Raw genomic sequence first — 16,215 nt, 5'->3', positions numbered from 1 at the left:
CATTCCTTTTCCCCCTTTTCTCATCCTCCTCCCGAGGCATCCCCCCCCCGCCACGCTCCCTCTCGGCCAAGGCCACTCTCTATTGTTTGTCCATTTGTCCATCCCTCTGACAGCTTCTCTGAGAGAGTGTCCACCCTGGAATGGGTCTAAGAACTGGCCACTGGGCAGGCCTCCTCGGATCTCCTCAGGAAACACCGTTAGAATCCTCCCCCAGCATCTACCTTGTCTGAGAGGCAGGGCCTATCCTGGCCTGGCCTTCCTGGATATTCCTTAGGCATCCCAAGTTAAGGTGATCCCTGGATGTGCTTGCCAAGAGATCCTGAACCTTGAGGTTCAGAACCTTGGATCTCAAAGGTGCCCGTCAGCTCCCCATGGGTTACCTGCAAGGAGTCCCCTCAGTTTAGACTTATACAAAGGGTGCTCTTCTGGGTGCTGGCCCTCGGGCAAGCCAGCTCCCCCTTTGGGATCCCCTCGTCTCATCTGTAAGATGCGTCGACGTCCCTCTGACACTACGCGTCCACGAGCAGGGGAGTGTCCCGGGGCCACTGAAGAGCTGCGGGAACAGAAGAGTGAGAGTCCAGCTAAACCTGTCTCCCCTGAGCTCCAGAGAGGCTGCTTCTGATGGACCCACTGCAGCCCGGGGGCTGGTCCTCTGCTCCTTGGGTTCTGACAGAAACCTGATGTCATCACTTCCCCAGGGATGCTCTGGGCCTGTGGGCTGATCACACTAAATTCACAACACTCTGATGGGCAACCATCATTAGGAGGCCTAATTACTATTAATATTACTTACTAATCCTTGTGAAGGAAGAGATGATTAATTCTGATGGCTGGTATGCGCTCTCTCCAGAAGGAATGTCAGCGTGAGAAGTGAATTCACCATCAAAGGCTCGTGGGACAGGAGAGAGGACAAAAGTCATTTGTGGTATGACCCTGAGGGCTCAGAGGCCGAGCTATGGCATCCAGGGATGCTCCTGCAGCCTCGGGGCGGGAGGAGCCCCAAACCTTCACACTGCGCCATCCTCCTGCGGGAGCTGCTCAAGGCAACGGGATGGGCAGCTGGGCCTCTGCAGAGGGTGCTTGATGCCCCCATCTGTCCTGTCACCTCCATCTCTGCCCTCTTCCATCCACTCCCAACCCTCAACAGTTATCACCTGTGAGCAGTCCCTGGAATCTTAGAAAACGTTCGGCCGGGAAACCATTGAGTTCATGAGCCATTTGTGTGCCAGTGGCTTGATCTCCCAAGACTTGCTGCAGCTTCCAAACTGACCGTGACCTGGTGTCATTGCAGCACCTGCGGGATGGAAAGCCCTTTCGCCTTCCCTAGTTGAGGCCTGCACCAGGAACCATTCGGAAGGAGCCCTAGGAACTTGTCTCTGTTCTCCAAAGAAAGGCATGCAGAGCCTGCCACCTGTGGCTGCCTCTGGTCCTACAGTGGCCCTCATCAGACAGCACAGATGCTCAGCTCACCCGAAGACTCAGTGCAGAGTCTCTGGGATACTGGGAAATAGACATCTGAGGGGGAAAAAAAGAAAAATCCCAAGCTCTGATTTCCTTTCCCATTTGTAGGACCCACAGTCCTGAGCCGGTGGAGGCAGGCCCAGGGTAAGAGGCCCTGCCCTGGCTGAGACAGGAGAGGGCAGAAGACAGGAGCCGGAGAGGAAGCAGTGCCCACGGCTGGGACAGTAGGTTATTGGGCCTGTGGAGAGCCTGGGGCTGCTGACGCATGCTGAGCAAAGCCAGAGCACCTGTCTCTAACCCTGCCTGCCAGTCACCCCCAGAGTCCCCATCTGTGAAATGAGGGTTCTGGCCAGGTGACTTCGGAGGCCTCTTTCTCTCCGATATTGTGTCTAGGCAGGACATTGCAAAGCAAGGGAGGGGATCCCGTCATGTCACTGACATCCCAGGATAGCTTGCCTCTCCACCTCCCAAGGGGTGCTGTTGGGTTCCACTATTTCCCAACTGAGAATCCAAGGCAAGGATCGCACATCAGTTAAATGGGCAAAACTGCATCTGCATGAGCTGTTGGGTCTAACTCCTCACTCAGGGAGCACAGAGTCGGTCAGCCAGGGCCACCCAGGGTTGGTCCATGTGGCCAGGGATAAGCCATGTATCTCCAGCATGTGTTTCCTCAGAATGCCAGAGCTGAGTCCGGTTAATAAAGCACAAGTTCTGAAGCCTCACAGCAAGGAGTCCCCTCAGTTTAGACTTACACAAAGGGTGCTCTTCTGGGTGCTGGCCCTCGGGCAAGCCAGCTCCCCCTTTGGGATCCCCTCGTCTCATCTGTAAGATGCGTCGACGTCCCTCTGACACTACGCGTCCACGAGCAGGGGAGTGTCCCGGGGCCACTGAAGAGCTGCTGGAACAGGAGAGTGAGAGTCCAGCTAAACCTGTCTCCCCTGAGCTCCAGAGAGGCTGCTCCTGATGGACCCACTGCAGCCCGGGGGCTGGTCCTCTGCTCCTTGGGTTCTGACAGAAACCTGATGTCATCACTTCCCCAGGGATGCTCTGGGCCTGTGGGCTGATCACACTAAATTCACAACACTCTGATGGGCAACCATCATTAGGAGGCCTAATTACTATTAATATTACTTACTAATCCTTGTGAAGGAAGAGATGATTAATTCTGATGGCTGGTATGCGCTCTCTCCAGAAGGAATGTCAGCGTGAGAAGTGAATTCACCATCAAAGGCTCGTGGGTCAGGAGAGAGGACAAAAGTCATTTGTGGTATGACCCTGAGGGCTCAGAGGCCGAGCTATGGCATCCAGGGATGCTCCTGCAGCCTCGGGGCGGGAGGAGCCCCAAACCTTCACACTGCGCCATCCTCCTGCGGGAGCTGCTCAAGGCAACGGGATGGGCAGCTGGGCCTCTGCAGAGGGTGCTGGATGCCCCCATCTGTCCTGTCACCTCCATCTCTGCCCTCTTCCATCCACTCCCAACCCTCAACAGTTATCACCTGTGAGCAGTCCCTGGAATCTTAGAAAACGTTCGGCCGGGAAACCATTGAGTTCATGAGCCATTTGTGTGCCAGTGGCTTGATCTCCCAAGACTTGCTGCAGCTTCCAAACTGACCGTGACCTGGTGTCATTGCAGCACCTGCGGGATGGAAAGCCCTTTCGCCTTCCCTAGTTGAGGCCTGCACCAGGAACCATTCGGAAGGAGCCCTAGGAACTTGTCTCTGTTCTCCAAAGAAAGGCATGCAGAGCCTGCCACCTGTGGCTGCCTCTGGTCCTACAGTGGCCCTCATCAGACAGCACAGATGCTCAGCTCACCCGAAGACTCAGTGCAGAGTCTCTGGGATACTGGGAAATAGACATCTGAGGGGGAAAAAAAGAAAAATCCCAAGCTCTGATTTCCTTTCCCATTTGTAGGACCCACAGTCCTGAGCCGGTGGAGGCAGGCCCAGGGTAAGAGGCCCTGCCCTGGCTGAGACAGGAGAGGGCAGAAGACAGGAGCCGGAGAGGAAGCAGTGCCCACGGCTGGGACAGTAGGTTATTGGGCCTGTGGAGAGCCTGGGGCTGCTGACGCATGCTGAGCAAAGCCAGAGCACCTGTCTCTAACCCTGCCTGCCAGTCACCCCCAGAGTCCCCATCTGTGAAATGAGGGTTCTGGCCAGGTGACTTCGGAGGCCTCTTTCTCTCCGATATTGTGTCTAGGCAGGACATTGCAAAGCAAGGGAGGGGATCCCGTCATGTCACTGACATCCCAGGATAGCTTGCCTCTCCACCTCCCAAGGGGTGCTGTTGGGTTCCACTATTTCCCAACTGAGAATCCAAGGCAAGGATCGCACATCAGTTAAATGGGCAAAACTGCAGCTGCATGAGCTGTTGGGTCTAACTCCTCACTCAGGGAGCACAGAGTCGGTCAGCCAGGGCCACCCAGGGTTGGTCCATGTGGCCAGGGATAAGCCATGTATCTCCAGCATGTGTTTCCTCAGAATGCCAGAGCTGAGTCCGGTTAATAAAGCACAAGTTCTGAAGCCTCACAGAGCTGTGATTAGATCCAGATACTGCCACTTACCACTGGGCAACTTTTAGAATTTCTTTAACCTCTCTAAGCCTCAGTTTTCTCATCTATATAACGGGGATGGTGAGGCTATTGAGAGGATTAAATGGCGTGACGTTTGCAGAGCACCCTCCCAGGACCTGGTGTGCAGATAGTGTCTATAAATGACGGTTGTGATCATTGTTGTTTTTGTTCCACGACCACAGCTGGTACATGCAATGCTCTAGCAATGAAAATTAGTGTATAAACCATCTGTTATAGACTGAAATGTGTCCCCAAAATTCATATGTTGAACTCTAATCCCCAGTGTGAGGGTATTAAGAGAAGGGGCCTTTGGGACCTAATTTGGTCATGAGGGTGGGGCCCTCGAGAATGGAAATAGTGACCTTATAAAAAGAGGCCAGAGTCCTAGCTCACTCTACCATGTGAGAACACAGCAAGAAGTCGGCAGTCTGCAACCCAGAAGAAGGCTCTCACCAGAACACAACCATGCTAGCACCCTGATCTCAGACTTGCAGCCTCCAGAACTGTGAGAAATGAATTTCCATTGTTTATAAGCCACTCAGCCTACAGTATTTTGTTATAGCAGCCCAAAGAGACTCAGTCAGAAATTAGTACCAGAAGTGGGGTGTTACTATAACAGATACTTAAAAATGTAGAAGCAGTTTTGGAACCAGGTAATGAGCAGAGGCTGTCAGAGTTTTGAAGCACGTGCTAGAAGATGCTGAGGTTGTCACGAATGGTCTTTTAAAGGCAGTTCTGGTGAGGGCTCAGAAAGGAAAGAGGAGAGCTGTAGAGAAAGCTGCTATCTTCTGAGAGAATACGGAAATAATCCCGTAGAGAATGTTGGTAGGAATATGGATGGTAAAGGCCATTCTGGTGAGGTCTCAGACAGAAATGAGGAACATGTCATTGGACAGTGAAGAAAAGGTGATCTTGTTATAAAGTGGCAAAGAACTTGGCTGAATTGTGTTCATGTTCTAGCGTTTTGTGGAAAGAAGAACTTGCAAGTGATAAAATTGGACATTTAGCTGAGGTGTTTTCTAAGCCAAGTGTTGAGGGAGAGGCTTGGCTCCTCCTGACTGCTTATAGCAAAATACAAGAAGAGAGGAAAGATTTGAAGATGAAATTATTAAGCAAAAAGGAACTGGAACTTAAAGATTTGGAAAATTCTCAGCCTATCCGTACAGCAAAAAATGAGAAAACATCTTCAGAAGAGAACGCTAGGAGATTAGTGTGGGTGTGAATCCCAGACTTCATCAGCCTCCCCAGCAGGAAAACTGCCAGACTGAACTGAAGCAGAAGGAGATGGGAGGAAGAAAGGAAAGCTGGTGGACTTCTTGGACCTCACAGGACAGGACCATAGAGCTATTCTGTTGTGAATGGGCACTATCCTTCAAGACAAGGGAAGAATGACCCCAAAGGCAATTCAGAGATCATCAGAGCTGCCTCCTCCGTTTCAAAAGGGGGGACCATAGCCTTGCTTTCAACAATCCAGACAGCCTCTGCCCAAGGCTGTGGGGGTGGGGCCGATCAGCAGAACTATGAGGGCATGACCCCTGCCCAGCAGAGCCCAGCAGCAACTCCACCCATGGGTCCAGAAGACAGGACCTTCACCCCAGTGGGTCCGGAGGGTGGAGCGTCAAGCCAAAGAGGATTGTTCTCAAGCCCTAGGATCTCATGGAGTTTGCATTGCTAGGTTTTGGACTTGCTTGGGACCTGTCACTCCCTCCTTCTTTCCTGTTTCTCCCTTTTGGAATGGAAATGTCTATCCTGTGCTTGTCCCATCATTGCATTTTGGAAGCACATAACTTGTCTGGTTTTACAGGTCCACAGCTGGCAAGGCATTTTTGCCTTAGGATGAAGCATACCTTGAGTGTCACCCATATCTGATTTAGATGATATTTCAATGGATGAGATTTTGGACTTTAGAGTTGATGCTGGCATAAGTCAGGGGCTGGAGGAATGGAATGAATGTATTTTATTTTATTTTATTTTTTTTTTGTGGTATGCGGGCCTTCCTCTGTTATGGCCTCTCCCGTTGCGGAGCACAGGCTCCGGACGCGCAGGCTCAGCGGCCATGGCTCACGGGCCCAGCCGCTCCGCGGCATGTGGGATCTTCCCATACCGGGGCGCGAACCCGGTTCCCCTGCATCGGCAGGCGGACGCACAACCACTGCGCCACCAGGGAAGCCCGGAATGAATGTATTTTACATGAGAAGGACTTGAGTGGGGGGAGGGGCAGGGGCAGAATGTTATAAACTGAATGTGTCCTCCAAAAATTCATATGTTGAAGTCTAACCTCCAAAGTGATAGTCTTTGGAGGTGGGCCTTTAGGGTGGGGCCCTCATGAATGGGATTAGTGCCCTGATGAGAAGAGGCCAGAGACCTAACTCACTCTCTTTCTACCATGTGAGAATACAACAAGAAGTCGGCAGTCTTGACCATGCTGACACCCTGATCTGAGACTTCCAGCCTCCAGAGAGAAATAAATTCCTGTTGTTTAAGCCACCCAGTCTATGGCATTCTGGTATAGCAGCTTGAACTGACTAATCATCATCCACAACAGAGGATTCTTGGCTTCTGCCATGGCCAGCTTGAGCTGCCGTAGCAGAATGCCATAGACTAAGCGGCTTAAACAACAGGGACTTATTTATTTCTCATAGTTCTGGAGGCTGGGAAGTCCCAGATCAAGGTCCACAGGATCCGCTTCTGGTAAGAATCCTCTCCCTGATTTACAGACGACTGCCTCCTCTCTGTGCCCTCACCTGGTAGAGAGACGGCTCTGATCTCTCCTCCTCTTCTTATAAGGGCATCGATCCTATACTGGGGGCTCCACCTCCATGACCTCATCCAAACTAATTACCTTCCCAAGGCCCCACCTCCAGATACCATCACACTGGGGATTCGATTTCAACATATGAATTTTGGGGAGACAAACTTTCAGTCCATACAGCTCCTAGATATAAACTCTAAATTTCTCTTCTGTAAACCTCCTCCCATGCCTTTTGCTTCTGTCAACTTGTCTCTTGCAGTGACGTGTATGCCAGGAAAATCCTGCCCTCGCCTGGCCCCCTCCTGCACAGCCAGGAGCAGAGCAGCCCCAGCACCCCCCTGGAGGACAGGTCTGTGGTCTTCCCTCTCTGACACCTGTGACAGCTGCTGCCATGGGTGCAGCAGGCTGAAATCGCCAATCTGCTTCCCTCACAACCCAAGGAGCCCCTTGTGCGGTGGCCTCACAGACAGAGCCCAGGGCAGGCCTCCACCGTGGTACCCCAGGAATTCCCTGGGATCTCTCACAGATGCCAACTCCCAGAGCCAAGGAATTTTCCCCAGGGTCACTGGGGCCCCATGCAGGCAGAGTGGCTTCATGTATCCTTGTAAATGATGTACCTGGGGCCATTCAAGGAACAGGAGCCAGCCCAGGGGCAGTTCCACGTGGCCCACCAGCCCTGTGCAGAGTCCCCAGGCAGGGAAGGGCATGGAGTTGAGAAGCCTGGCCTCAGGCCTGTGAGCCATTCACTCCAGGATGAAGAAAGCCGACGAGGCCTCTCCCCAGCACGTGTCTCCATGCCCTCTGACTAGAATACCTTCATGCCCTTCTTCCTGTGGCAGGCAGGTCGTCCGAGGGTGAATTCCACCCACCATCCCTCCCAACCCTGGACAGAACACACAGCTCCATAGCTGTCCCAGGCTCCCTGCTGCAACTCTGCTTTATCACTTCTCGCTGACTTGCAGCTGGAACGCCAAAAATTACATGTGATAACGAACAACACTTTGTTATTTATAATCCTCGCTGCCTTCTAAGAGAGTGGATACTGTCACCTGCTGTGTGGAGTGACAGGTGTGAGGATGGACGCTTGGCAGAGCCAGGAGAGTACCTTGCTTTGAATTTTCTCAAGGGGGATTTTATGTATAGGAGGTGGATGGAAAGAGAGGAGGGAGAAGGTGACATGCATCCCTCTCTTTTTAAGGGGATTTCACTTCTTACAAATCTCATTGGCCAGAACCTGGTCACCTGACCACACGTAGCTGCAAAGAAGGCTGGGAAATGCAGGTTTTTAACGTGGCAACTTGCTGGGCTAAATATTACGGTTCTGTTTTTAAGGAGAGAAGGGAGAAGACTTATCTCTGTCTCAGGAGCAACTAGCTAAGCCATGGTAGGGGACGGGAATGCAGTGGGGACACATCCTAGAGAATACGACATCTAAGTTGGGTTCTGAAGGAATCTGGCCCCAGGTAGAATGGGCTTGGTTTGGGTAAGTTAGGGGCGGTGGGGTGGGGGGTGTAGGGAGAGGAAGGTGGGGTGAGGGGATGGAGAAGGTGCTGAGAGAAAGCCTGTGCAGCTGTGTAAGTGTCTGAGGGGAGAGCAGCCCAGGAAGAGGAAACAGCAAGGCAAAGGGCCTGAGGCCAGAAGGAACTTGGTGTAACAGAGTAGCAGGGTGGCCGGAGCACAGTGAATGGGCCTACATCACACAGAGACGGAGTTTGAATTTCATTCCAAGAGTGATGAGAAGCCACTAAGGGTTTGAGCCAAAGGACTGGGGGACACGTGCCTCGTCTGGGTGCAGAAGAATTGCTGTGGGTGCTGCAGAGAAGGAGGGGGGCGAGGAGGCAGGAGCCCGCAGCCCCTGGGTGAGATCCAGTCAGTGAACGCGGGAAAGCACTATGGAAAGGTGAGCGCTGGGGACAAACATAAGGCGTAGTAAAGTGTGACCTGTGCTTGTCCCCAGGATCCCGGAGAAGCCAGTGTCGTCGGTCCCACTCACAGGGGACAGCCGGACAGACTCCGACATCCTGGCGTTCATCAAGGCCAGACGGAGCATCCTGCAGAGGACAGGTCAGCGCACCTTCCCCGGCGGCTCCTCCAGGGCCATGGTCAAGGGGCGGCGATGGGGGGAGGCTAGAGCAACAATGAGCCGAGGAAGCTGGAAGCTTCCCGCATGTTCCTAAAGCCTCGGTCCTGCCCTTGCAGTCACTTCATGTGTGCCTGCCTTGGCCTCTAACTGGAGAAAGCCCCAGAAGGCAGCATCGGACACACTGAGACAGGCCAAGGGGGTGGCTGGCTCAGGTGCCCCTGCCGTGCTTGGCAAAGCTGCTCTCCCTCCTCCAGATCTTCAGCTCCTCTTGTTGCCTGTCCCCAGAGCCCAGTCCCCTCTGCCCAGCCCTCTCCAAACAGGAGGGGCTGAGTGATGGTTTGGTAACTTGTTTAACCCCTGGCTCAAAATTTCACTCTCCTTTTGGAGCGTGGTTCTTGCCAGCTAGTTGGAGATGTAAACACCACTTGAAAGCCCAGGCCCGAGGACATGGTAACAGTTACAGAAGAAATATGTGGTGTGTCAGAAACAGGAAGAGAAAGAGAAGGCCCTTCTTGGCCTCCATCACTGACCTCTCCCCTTCTTCTTGGCACCTGCCCAGACACCGTGGACAGGCCGTCTCTTCTGCTTCCTTCTCCCTGGAGACCCACAGGGACTAGGCTCCATCCGGGGTCCCCTACCCCAGCCCTGCTTTTAGTCTTAGCCTCATCCCAGCACTGTAATCCAAAGGCTGCTAGTCAGGCTTGGCATTGCTTTCACATGGCAGCAAGGCACCCTGATGGGTGAAACAACCGACCTGGATCCCATGATGTCCGACACCTGCCCCGAGAGGCCTACACACAGCTTCACCGCCAACTCCCTGCAGTTGAGATAGTAGGGGGTTTGCACATGGACGGAGCACCCCAAGGAAAGGGCGGCCTTTGTCATATCGTCCTCGCCCTCGCTGGGATGCCAGCCTGCTGACTGTTCTTTCTTCACCACTGGCATCAGCAGCATCAGCACCATCGTCAGGTCTTTTCTGAGACCTGGGACCCGCCAGCTCTGCCACCAACCTGCCGTGACGCCTTGACCACATACCTTGCCTTCTCTCATCCTCAGGTTCCCTGTCTAAAAACGAAAAAAAAAATTGAATTCAGATACAGTGCTCTCCAAGGCCCCATCTCTTCCCCCAAATACTCTAATGATACGTATCAGACACAGAACAATACTGAACAGCTAATCAGTGAATGAACCCTGCATTTATTAGGCACCATCTGTATGTCGGGCCCTGTACCAGTGCTGGGGCCATATCAGTGAACAAGACAGACTCAAGCCCTTGACATCCTGGAAGGAAGGAGACAGACAATGACCACATCAACAAAGACATAAGGTCATCCGAGGTGCCAATAAATGCTTTAAAGTAGCTGAAATATGTAATGTGTAGAGATCCCCAGGGAGACTGGGCGGGGGGAGAGCTTGAAACTGATGGCTGAAGAGTGAGGATGGCGTAGCCGTGCGGTTCTGGAAGCGAACCTTCCACTCAGTCTGGGAGGAGCAGAACGTGACCGGCCGTGGTGAGGAAGGAGCTTGGCTTGGTTACAGGCTGGGGGAGCCGAGCCAGGGAGCAAGGCCAGAGCACATGGACCTTGTAGGTGAGGGTAAGGGCCTTGGCTTGCATTCCAGGAGTGGTGGGAGCTCTGTGAAGAATTTAAACCATAGCGTGATGTGATCTGATCAGTGCTTTTGAAAGCTCGCTCTGGCTGCTGTGTGCAGTGTAGGCTGTGGAGGCCCAGGAGCAGCGTACTTCTCAGGGAAGTACCTTCCCAGGAAGGTCCAGGGAGAGGGTGGCCTGGACTTACCCGTGGCCTGAACGGGACATGTGAGGGTCACGAAGACTCGTTTATATACTGAAAGGAATGGCCCAGTGCTGGGTGTCGGGGGAAGGGAATTTATGATTTGGGGAAGTGGACCAAAACTGCAGGAGAAAGTTCTTTGAGGAATTGGAGGAGATGATGTCCAGGACATAAGTGGAGAGAGTGTTGGCTTTTGGGGCTGGGAGACACACCCCACAGTGAACAAATTCATAAAAATCAACCGTTATTTGTCCTGTCGAGAAGTCTACAAATAAGCAATACTTTAACGTTATGTTTGCTTAGCTTTTGTACACGTAATAGAGATGTGATCATCCAACCTTCTCAGAAGAGGAGAGGCAGACACCCAAGGTCTATGTCAGGATGGCGTCTTCCTGCTGACACCAGGCCCAGCTGGTGCAGAAAGCTGGGCCGAAGACTGGGGCGCTTTTATTATGATGCGTGTGGCAGGTTACCAGTTATACGGTTTTTTTCGCATATATTATTCCCTCAACACTCCTGTAAGGTGCCCAGAGGCAAGAGTGTGATCCCTCTTTTGACAGGAGAGGAAACTGCTCACAAATGGCAGAGCCAGGAGGACCCTGGCCTCCCGTGCTCTCTCCACTGGGCCATGCTGTCTGGAAAGCCACCCTGCTGGCGGGTGTTTTCTCTTGGCCTCCACCCTCCCTGCAGCTGGGGAGCTTTGTTCTCCAAACAAACAGCAGCCTGGAAGTAATTCATCAAAACAAACAGAAGTTCGAGGGTTCAATTTTTATTCTCAAGGGAAAGAAAATAATCCCAGGTTCTTAGTGACCATGGGGCCACAGGGAAGCTGAAAACAGGGTGACAAAGGGTCCCTCTCCGGCCAGGTCGGGGCTGAGAGGCAACAGGTGCAGCCTCTCCCGATGCACAGATGGCCCAGGTCCCACTGCGCAGCGCTTTCTACACAGCCCACTTATCAGGCCTCCCTGGCAGGCAACGTTGCGGAGCACAGGCTCCGGACGCGCAGGCTCAGCGGCCATGGCTCACGGGCCCAGCCGCTCCGCGGCATGTGGGATCTTCCCATACCGGGGCGCGAACCCGGTTCCCCTGCATCGGCAGGCGGACGCACAACCACTGCGCCACCAGGGAAGCCCGGAATGAATGTATTTTACATGAGAAGGACTTGAGTGGGGGGAGGGGCAGGGGCAGAATGTTATAAACTGAATGTGTCCTCCAAAAATTCATATGTTGAAGTCTAACCTCCAAAGTGATAGTCTTTGGAGGTGGGCCTTTAGGGTGGGGCCCTCATGAATGGGATTAGTGCCCTGATGAGAAGAGGCCAGAGACCTAACTCACTCTCTTTCTACCATGTGAGAATACAACAAGAAGTCGGCAGTCTTGACCATGCTGACACCCTGATCTGAGACTTCCAGCCTCCAGAGAGAAATAAATTCCTGTTGTTTAAGCCACCCAGTCTATGGCATTCTGGTATAGCAGCTTGAACTGACTAATCATCATCCACAACAGAGGATTCTTGGCTTCTGCCATAGCCAGCTTGAGCTGCCGTAGCAGAATGCCATAGACTAAGCGGCTTAAACAACAGGGACTTATTTATTTCTCATAGTTCTGGAGGCTGGGAAGTCCCAGATCAAGGTCCACAGGATCCGCTTCTGGTAAGAATCCTCTCCCTGATTTACAGACGACTGCCTCCTCTCTGTGCCCTCACCTGGTAGAGAGACGGCTCTGATCTCTCCTCCTCTTCTTATAAGGGCATCGATCCTATACTGGGGGCTCCACCTCCATGACCTCATCCAAACTAATTACCTTCCCAAGGCCCCACCTCCAGATACCATCACACTGGGGATTCGATTTCAACATATGAATTTTGGGGAGACAAACTTTCAGTCCATACAGCTCCTAGATATAAACTCTAAATTTCTCTTCTGTAAACCTCCTCCCATGCCTTTTGCTTCTGTCAACTTGTCTCTTGCAGTGACGTGTATGCCAGGAAAATCCTGCCCTCGCCTGGCCCCCTCCTGCACAGCCAGGAGCAGAGCAGCCCCAGCACCCCCCTGGAGGACAGGTCTGTGGTCTTCCCTCTCTGACACCTGTGACAGCTGCTGCCATGGGTGCAGCAGGCTGAAATCGCCAATCTGCTTCCCTCACAACCCAAGGAGCCCCTTGTGCGGTGGCCTCACAGACAGAGCCCAGGGCAGGCCTCCACCGTGGTACCCCAGGAATTCCCTGGGATCTCTCACAGATGCCAACTCCCAGAGCCAAGGAATTTTCCCCAGGGTCACTGGGGCCCCATGCAGGCAGAGTGGCTTCATGTATCCTTGTAAATGATGTACCTGGGGCCATTCAAGGAACAGGAGCCAGCCCAGGGGCAGTTCCACGGGGCCCACCAGCCCTGTGCAGAGTCCCCAGGCAGGGAAGGGCATGGAGTTGAGAAGCCTGGCCTCAGGCCTGTGAGCCATTCACTCCAGGATGAAGAAAGCCGACGAGGCCTCTCCCCAGCACGTGTCTCCATGCCCTCTGACTAGAATACCTTCATGCCCTTCTTCCTGTGGCAGGCAGGTCGTCCGAGGGTGAATTCCACCCACCATCCCTCCCAACCCTGGACAGAACACACAGCTCCATAGCTGTCCCAGGCTCCCTGCTGCAACTCTGCTTTATCACTTCTCGCTGACTTGCAGCTGGAACGCCAAAAATTACATGTGATAACGAACAACACTTTGTTATTTATAATCCTCGCTGCCTTCTAAGAGAGTGGATACTGTCACCTGCTGTGTGGAGTGACAGGTGTGAGGATGGACGCTTGGCAGAGCCAGGAGAGTACCTTGCTTTGAATTTTCTCAAGGGGGATTTTATGTATAGGAGGTGGATGGAAAGAGAGGAGGGAGAAGGTGACATGCATCCCTCTCTTTTTAAGGGGATTTCACTTCTTACAAATCTCATTGGCCAGAACCTGGTCACCTGACCACACGTAGCTGCAAAGAAGGCTGGGAAATGCAGGTTTTTAACGTGGCAACTTGCTGGGCTAAATATTACGGTTCTGTTTTTAAGGAGAGAAGGGAGAAGACTTATCTCTGTCTCAGGAGCAACTAGCTAAGCCATGGTAGGGGACGGGAATGCAGTGGGGACACATCCTAGAGAATACGACATCTAAGTTGGGTTCTGAAGGAATCTGGCCCCAGGTAGAATGGGCTTGGTTTGGGTAAGTTAGGGGCGGTGGGGTGGGGGGTGTAGGGAGAGGAAGGTGGGGTGAGGGGATGGAGAAGGTGCTGAGAGAAAGCCTGTGCAGCTGTGTAAGTGTCTGAGGGGAGAGCAGCCCAGGAAGAGGAAACAGCAAGGCAAAGGGCCTGAGGCCAGAAGGAACTTGGTGTAACAGAGTAGCAGGGTGGCCGGAGCACAGTGAATGGGCCTACATCACACAGAGACGGAGTTTGAATTTCATTCCAAGAGTGATGAGAAGCCACTAAGGGTTTGAGCCAAAGGACTGGGGGACAGGTGCCTCGTCTGGGTGCAGAAGAATTGCTGTGGGTGCTGCAGAGAAGGAGGGGGGTGAGGAGGCAGGAGCCCGCAGCCCCTGGGTGAGATCCAGTCAGTGAACGCGGGAAAGCACTATGGAAAGGTGAGCGCTGGGGACAAACATAAGGCGTAGTAAAGTGTGACCTGTGCTTGTCCCCAGGATCCCGGAGAAGCCAGTGTCGTCGGTCCCACTCACAGGGGACAGCCGGACAGACTCCGACATCCTGGCGTTCATCAAGGCCAGACAGAGCATCCTGCAGAGGACAGGTCAGCGCACCTTCCCCGGCGGCTCCTCCAGGGCCATGGTCAAGGGGCGGCGATGGGGGGAGGCTAGAGCAACAATGAGCCGAGGAAGCTGGAAGCTTCCCGCATGTTCCTAAAGCCTCGGTCCTGCCCTTGCAGTCACTTCATGTGTGCCTGCCTTGGCCTCTAACTGGAGAAAGCCCCAGAAGGCAGCATCGGACACACTGAGACAGGCCAAGGGGGTGGCTGGCTCAGGTGCCCCTGCCGTGCTTGGCAAAGCTGCTCTCCCTCCTCCAGATCTTCAGCTCCTCTTGTTGCCTGTCCCCAGAGCCCAGTCCCCTCTGCCCAGCCCTCTCCAAACAGGAGGGGCTGAGTGATGGTTTGGTAACTTGTTTAACCCCTGGCTCAAAATTTCACTCTCCTTTTGGAGCGTGGTTCTTGCCAGCTAGTTGGAGATGTAAACACCACTTGAAAGCCCAGGCCCGAGGACATGGTAACAGTTACAGAAGAAATATGTGGTGTGTCAGAAACAGGAAGAGAAAGAGAAGGCCCTTCTTGGCCTCCATCACTGACCTCTCCCCTTCTTCTTGGCACCTGCCCAGACACCGTGGACAGGCCGTCTCTTCTGCTTCCTTCTCCCTGGAGACCCACAGGGACTAGACTCCATCCGGGGTCCCCTACCCCAGCCCTGCTTTTAGTCTTAGCCTCATCCCAGCACTGTAATCCAAAGGCTGCTAGTCAGGCTTGGCATTGCTTTCACATGGCAGCAAGGCACCCTGATGGGTGAAACAACCGACCTGGATCCCATGATGTCCGACACCTGCCCCGAGAGGCCTACACACAGCTTCACCGCCAACTCCCTGCAGTTGAGATAGTAGGGGGTTTGCACATGGACGGAGCACCCCAAGGAAAGGGCGGCCTTTGTCATATCGTCCTCGCCCTCGCTGGGATGCCAGCCTGCTGACTGTTCTTTCTTCACCACTGGCATCAGCAGCATCAGCACCATCGTCAGGTCTTTTCTGAGACCTGGGACCCGCCAGCTCTGCCACCAACCTGCCGTGACGCCTTGACCACATACCTTGCCTTCTCTCATCCTCAGGTTCCCTGTCTAAAAACGAAAAAAAAAATTGAATTCAGATACAGTGCTCTCCAAGGCCCCATCTCTTCCCCCAAATACTCTAATGATACGTATCAGACACAGAACAATACTGAACAGCTAATCAGTGAATGAACCCTGCATTTATTAGGCACCATCTGTATGTCGGGCCCTGTACCAGTGCTGGGGCCATATCAGTGAACAAGACAGACTCAAGCCCTTGACATCCTGGAAGGAAGGAGACAGACAATGACCACATCAACAAAGACATAAGGTCATCCGAGGTGCCAATAAATGCTTTAAAGTAGCTGAAATATGTAATGTGTAGAGATCCCCAGGGAGACTGGGCGGGGGGAGAGCTTGAAACTGATGGCTGAAGAGTGAGGATGGCGTAGCCGTGCGGTTCTGGAAGCGAACCTTCCACTCAGTCTGGGAGGAGCAGAACGTGACCGGCCGTGGTGAGGAAGGAGCTTGGCTTGGTTACAGGCTGGGGGAGCCGAGCCAGGGAGCAAGGCCAGAGCACATGGACCTTGTAGGTGAGGGTAAGGGCCTTGGCTTGCATTCCAGGAGTGGTGGGAGCTCTGTGAAGAATTTAAACCATAGCGTGATGTGATCTGATCAGTGCTTTTGAAAGCTCGCTCTGGCTGCTGTGTGCAGTGTAGGCTGTGGAGGCCCAGGAGCAGCGTACTTCTCAGGGAAGTACCTTCCCAG

General features: G+C 53.4%; 1 protein-coding gene across 1 annotated transcript in view; it reads left to right on the top strand.

The window, feature by feature from the left end:
• KIF6 (kinesin family member 6) overlaps nt 1-10,126 on the top strand; it is a 419,927-nt gene extending 409,801 nt beyond the window's left edge. Inside the window, exons 20-22 of the mRNA XM_028479658.1 lie at nt 7,042-7,131; nt 8,740-8,846; nt 10,070-10,126. Of these exons, the coding sequence (XP_028335459.1) occupies nt 7,042-7,131; nt 8,740-8,846; nt 10,070-10,119 (247 nt within the window). The 3' untranslated portion in view covers nt 10,120-10,126. The remainder of the gene's footprint in view (nt 1-7,041; nt 7,132-8,739; nt 8,847-10,069) is intronic.
• Nucleotides 10,127-16,215: the final 6,089 nt, after the last annotated feature.

This window comes from Physeter macrocephalus, chromosome 18 (assembly GCF_002837175.3).
Source record: "Physeter macrocephalus isolate SW-GA chromosome 18, ASM283717v5, whole genome shotgun sequence".
Classification (NCBI taxonomy): domain Eukaryota; kingdom Metazoa; phylum Chordata; class Mammalia; order Artiodactyla; family Physeteridae; genus Physeter; species Physeter macrocephalus.
This window is presented reverse-complemented; position numbering and strand designations above follow the sequence as displayed.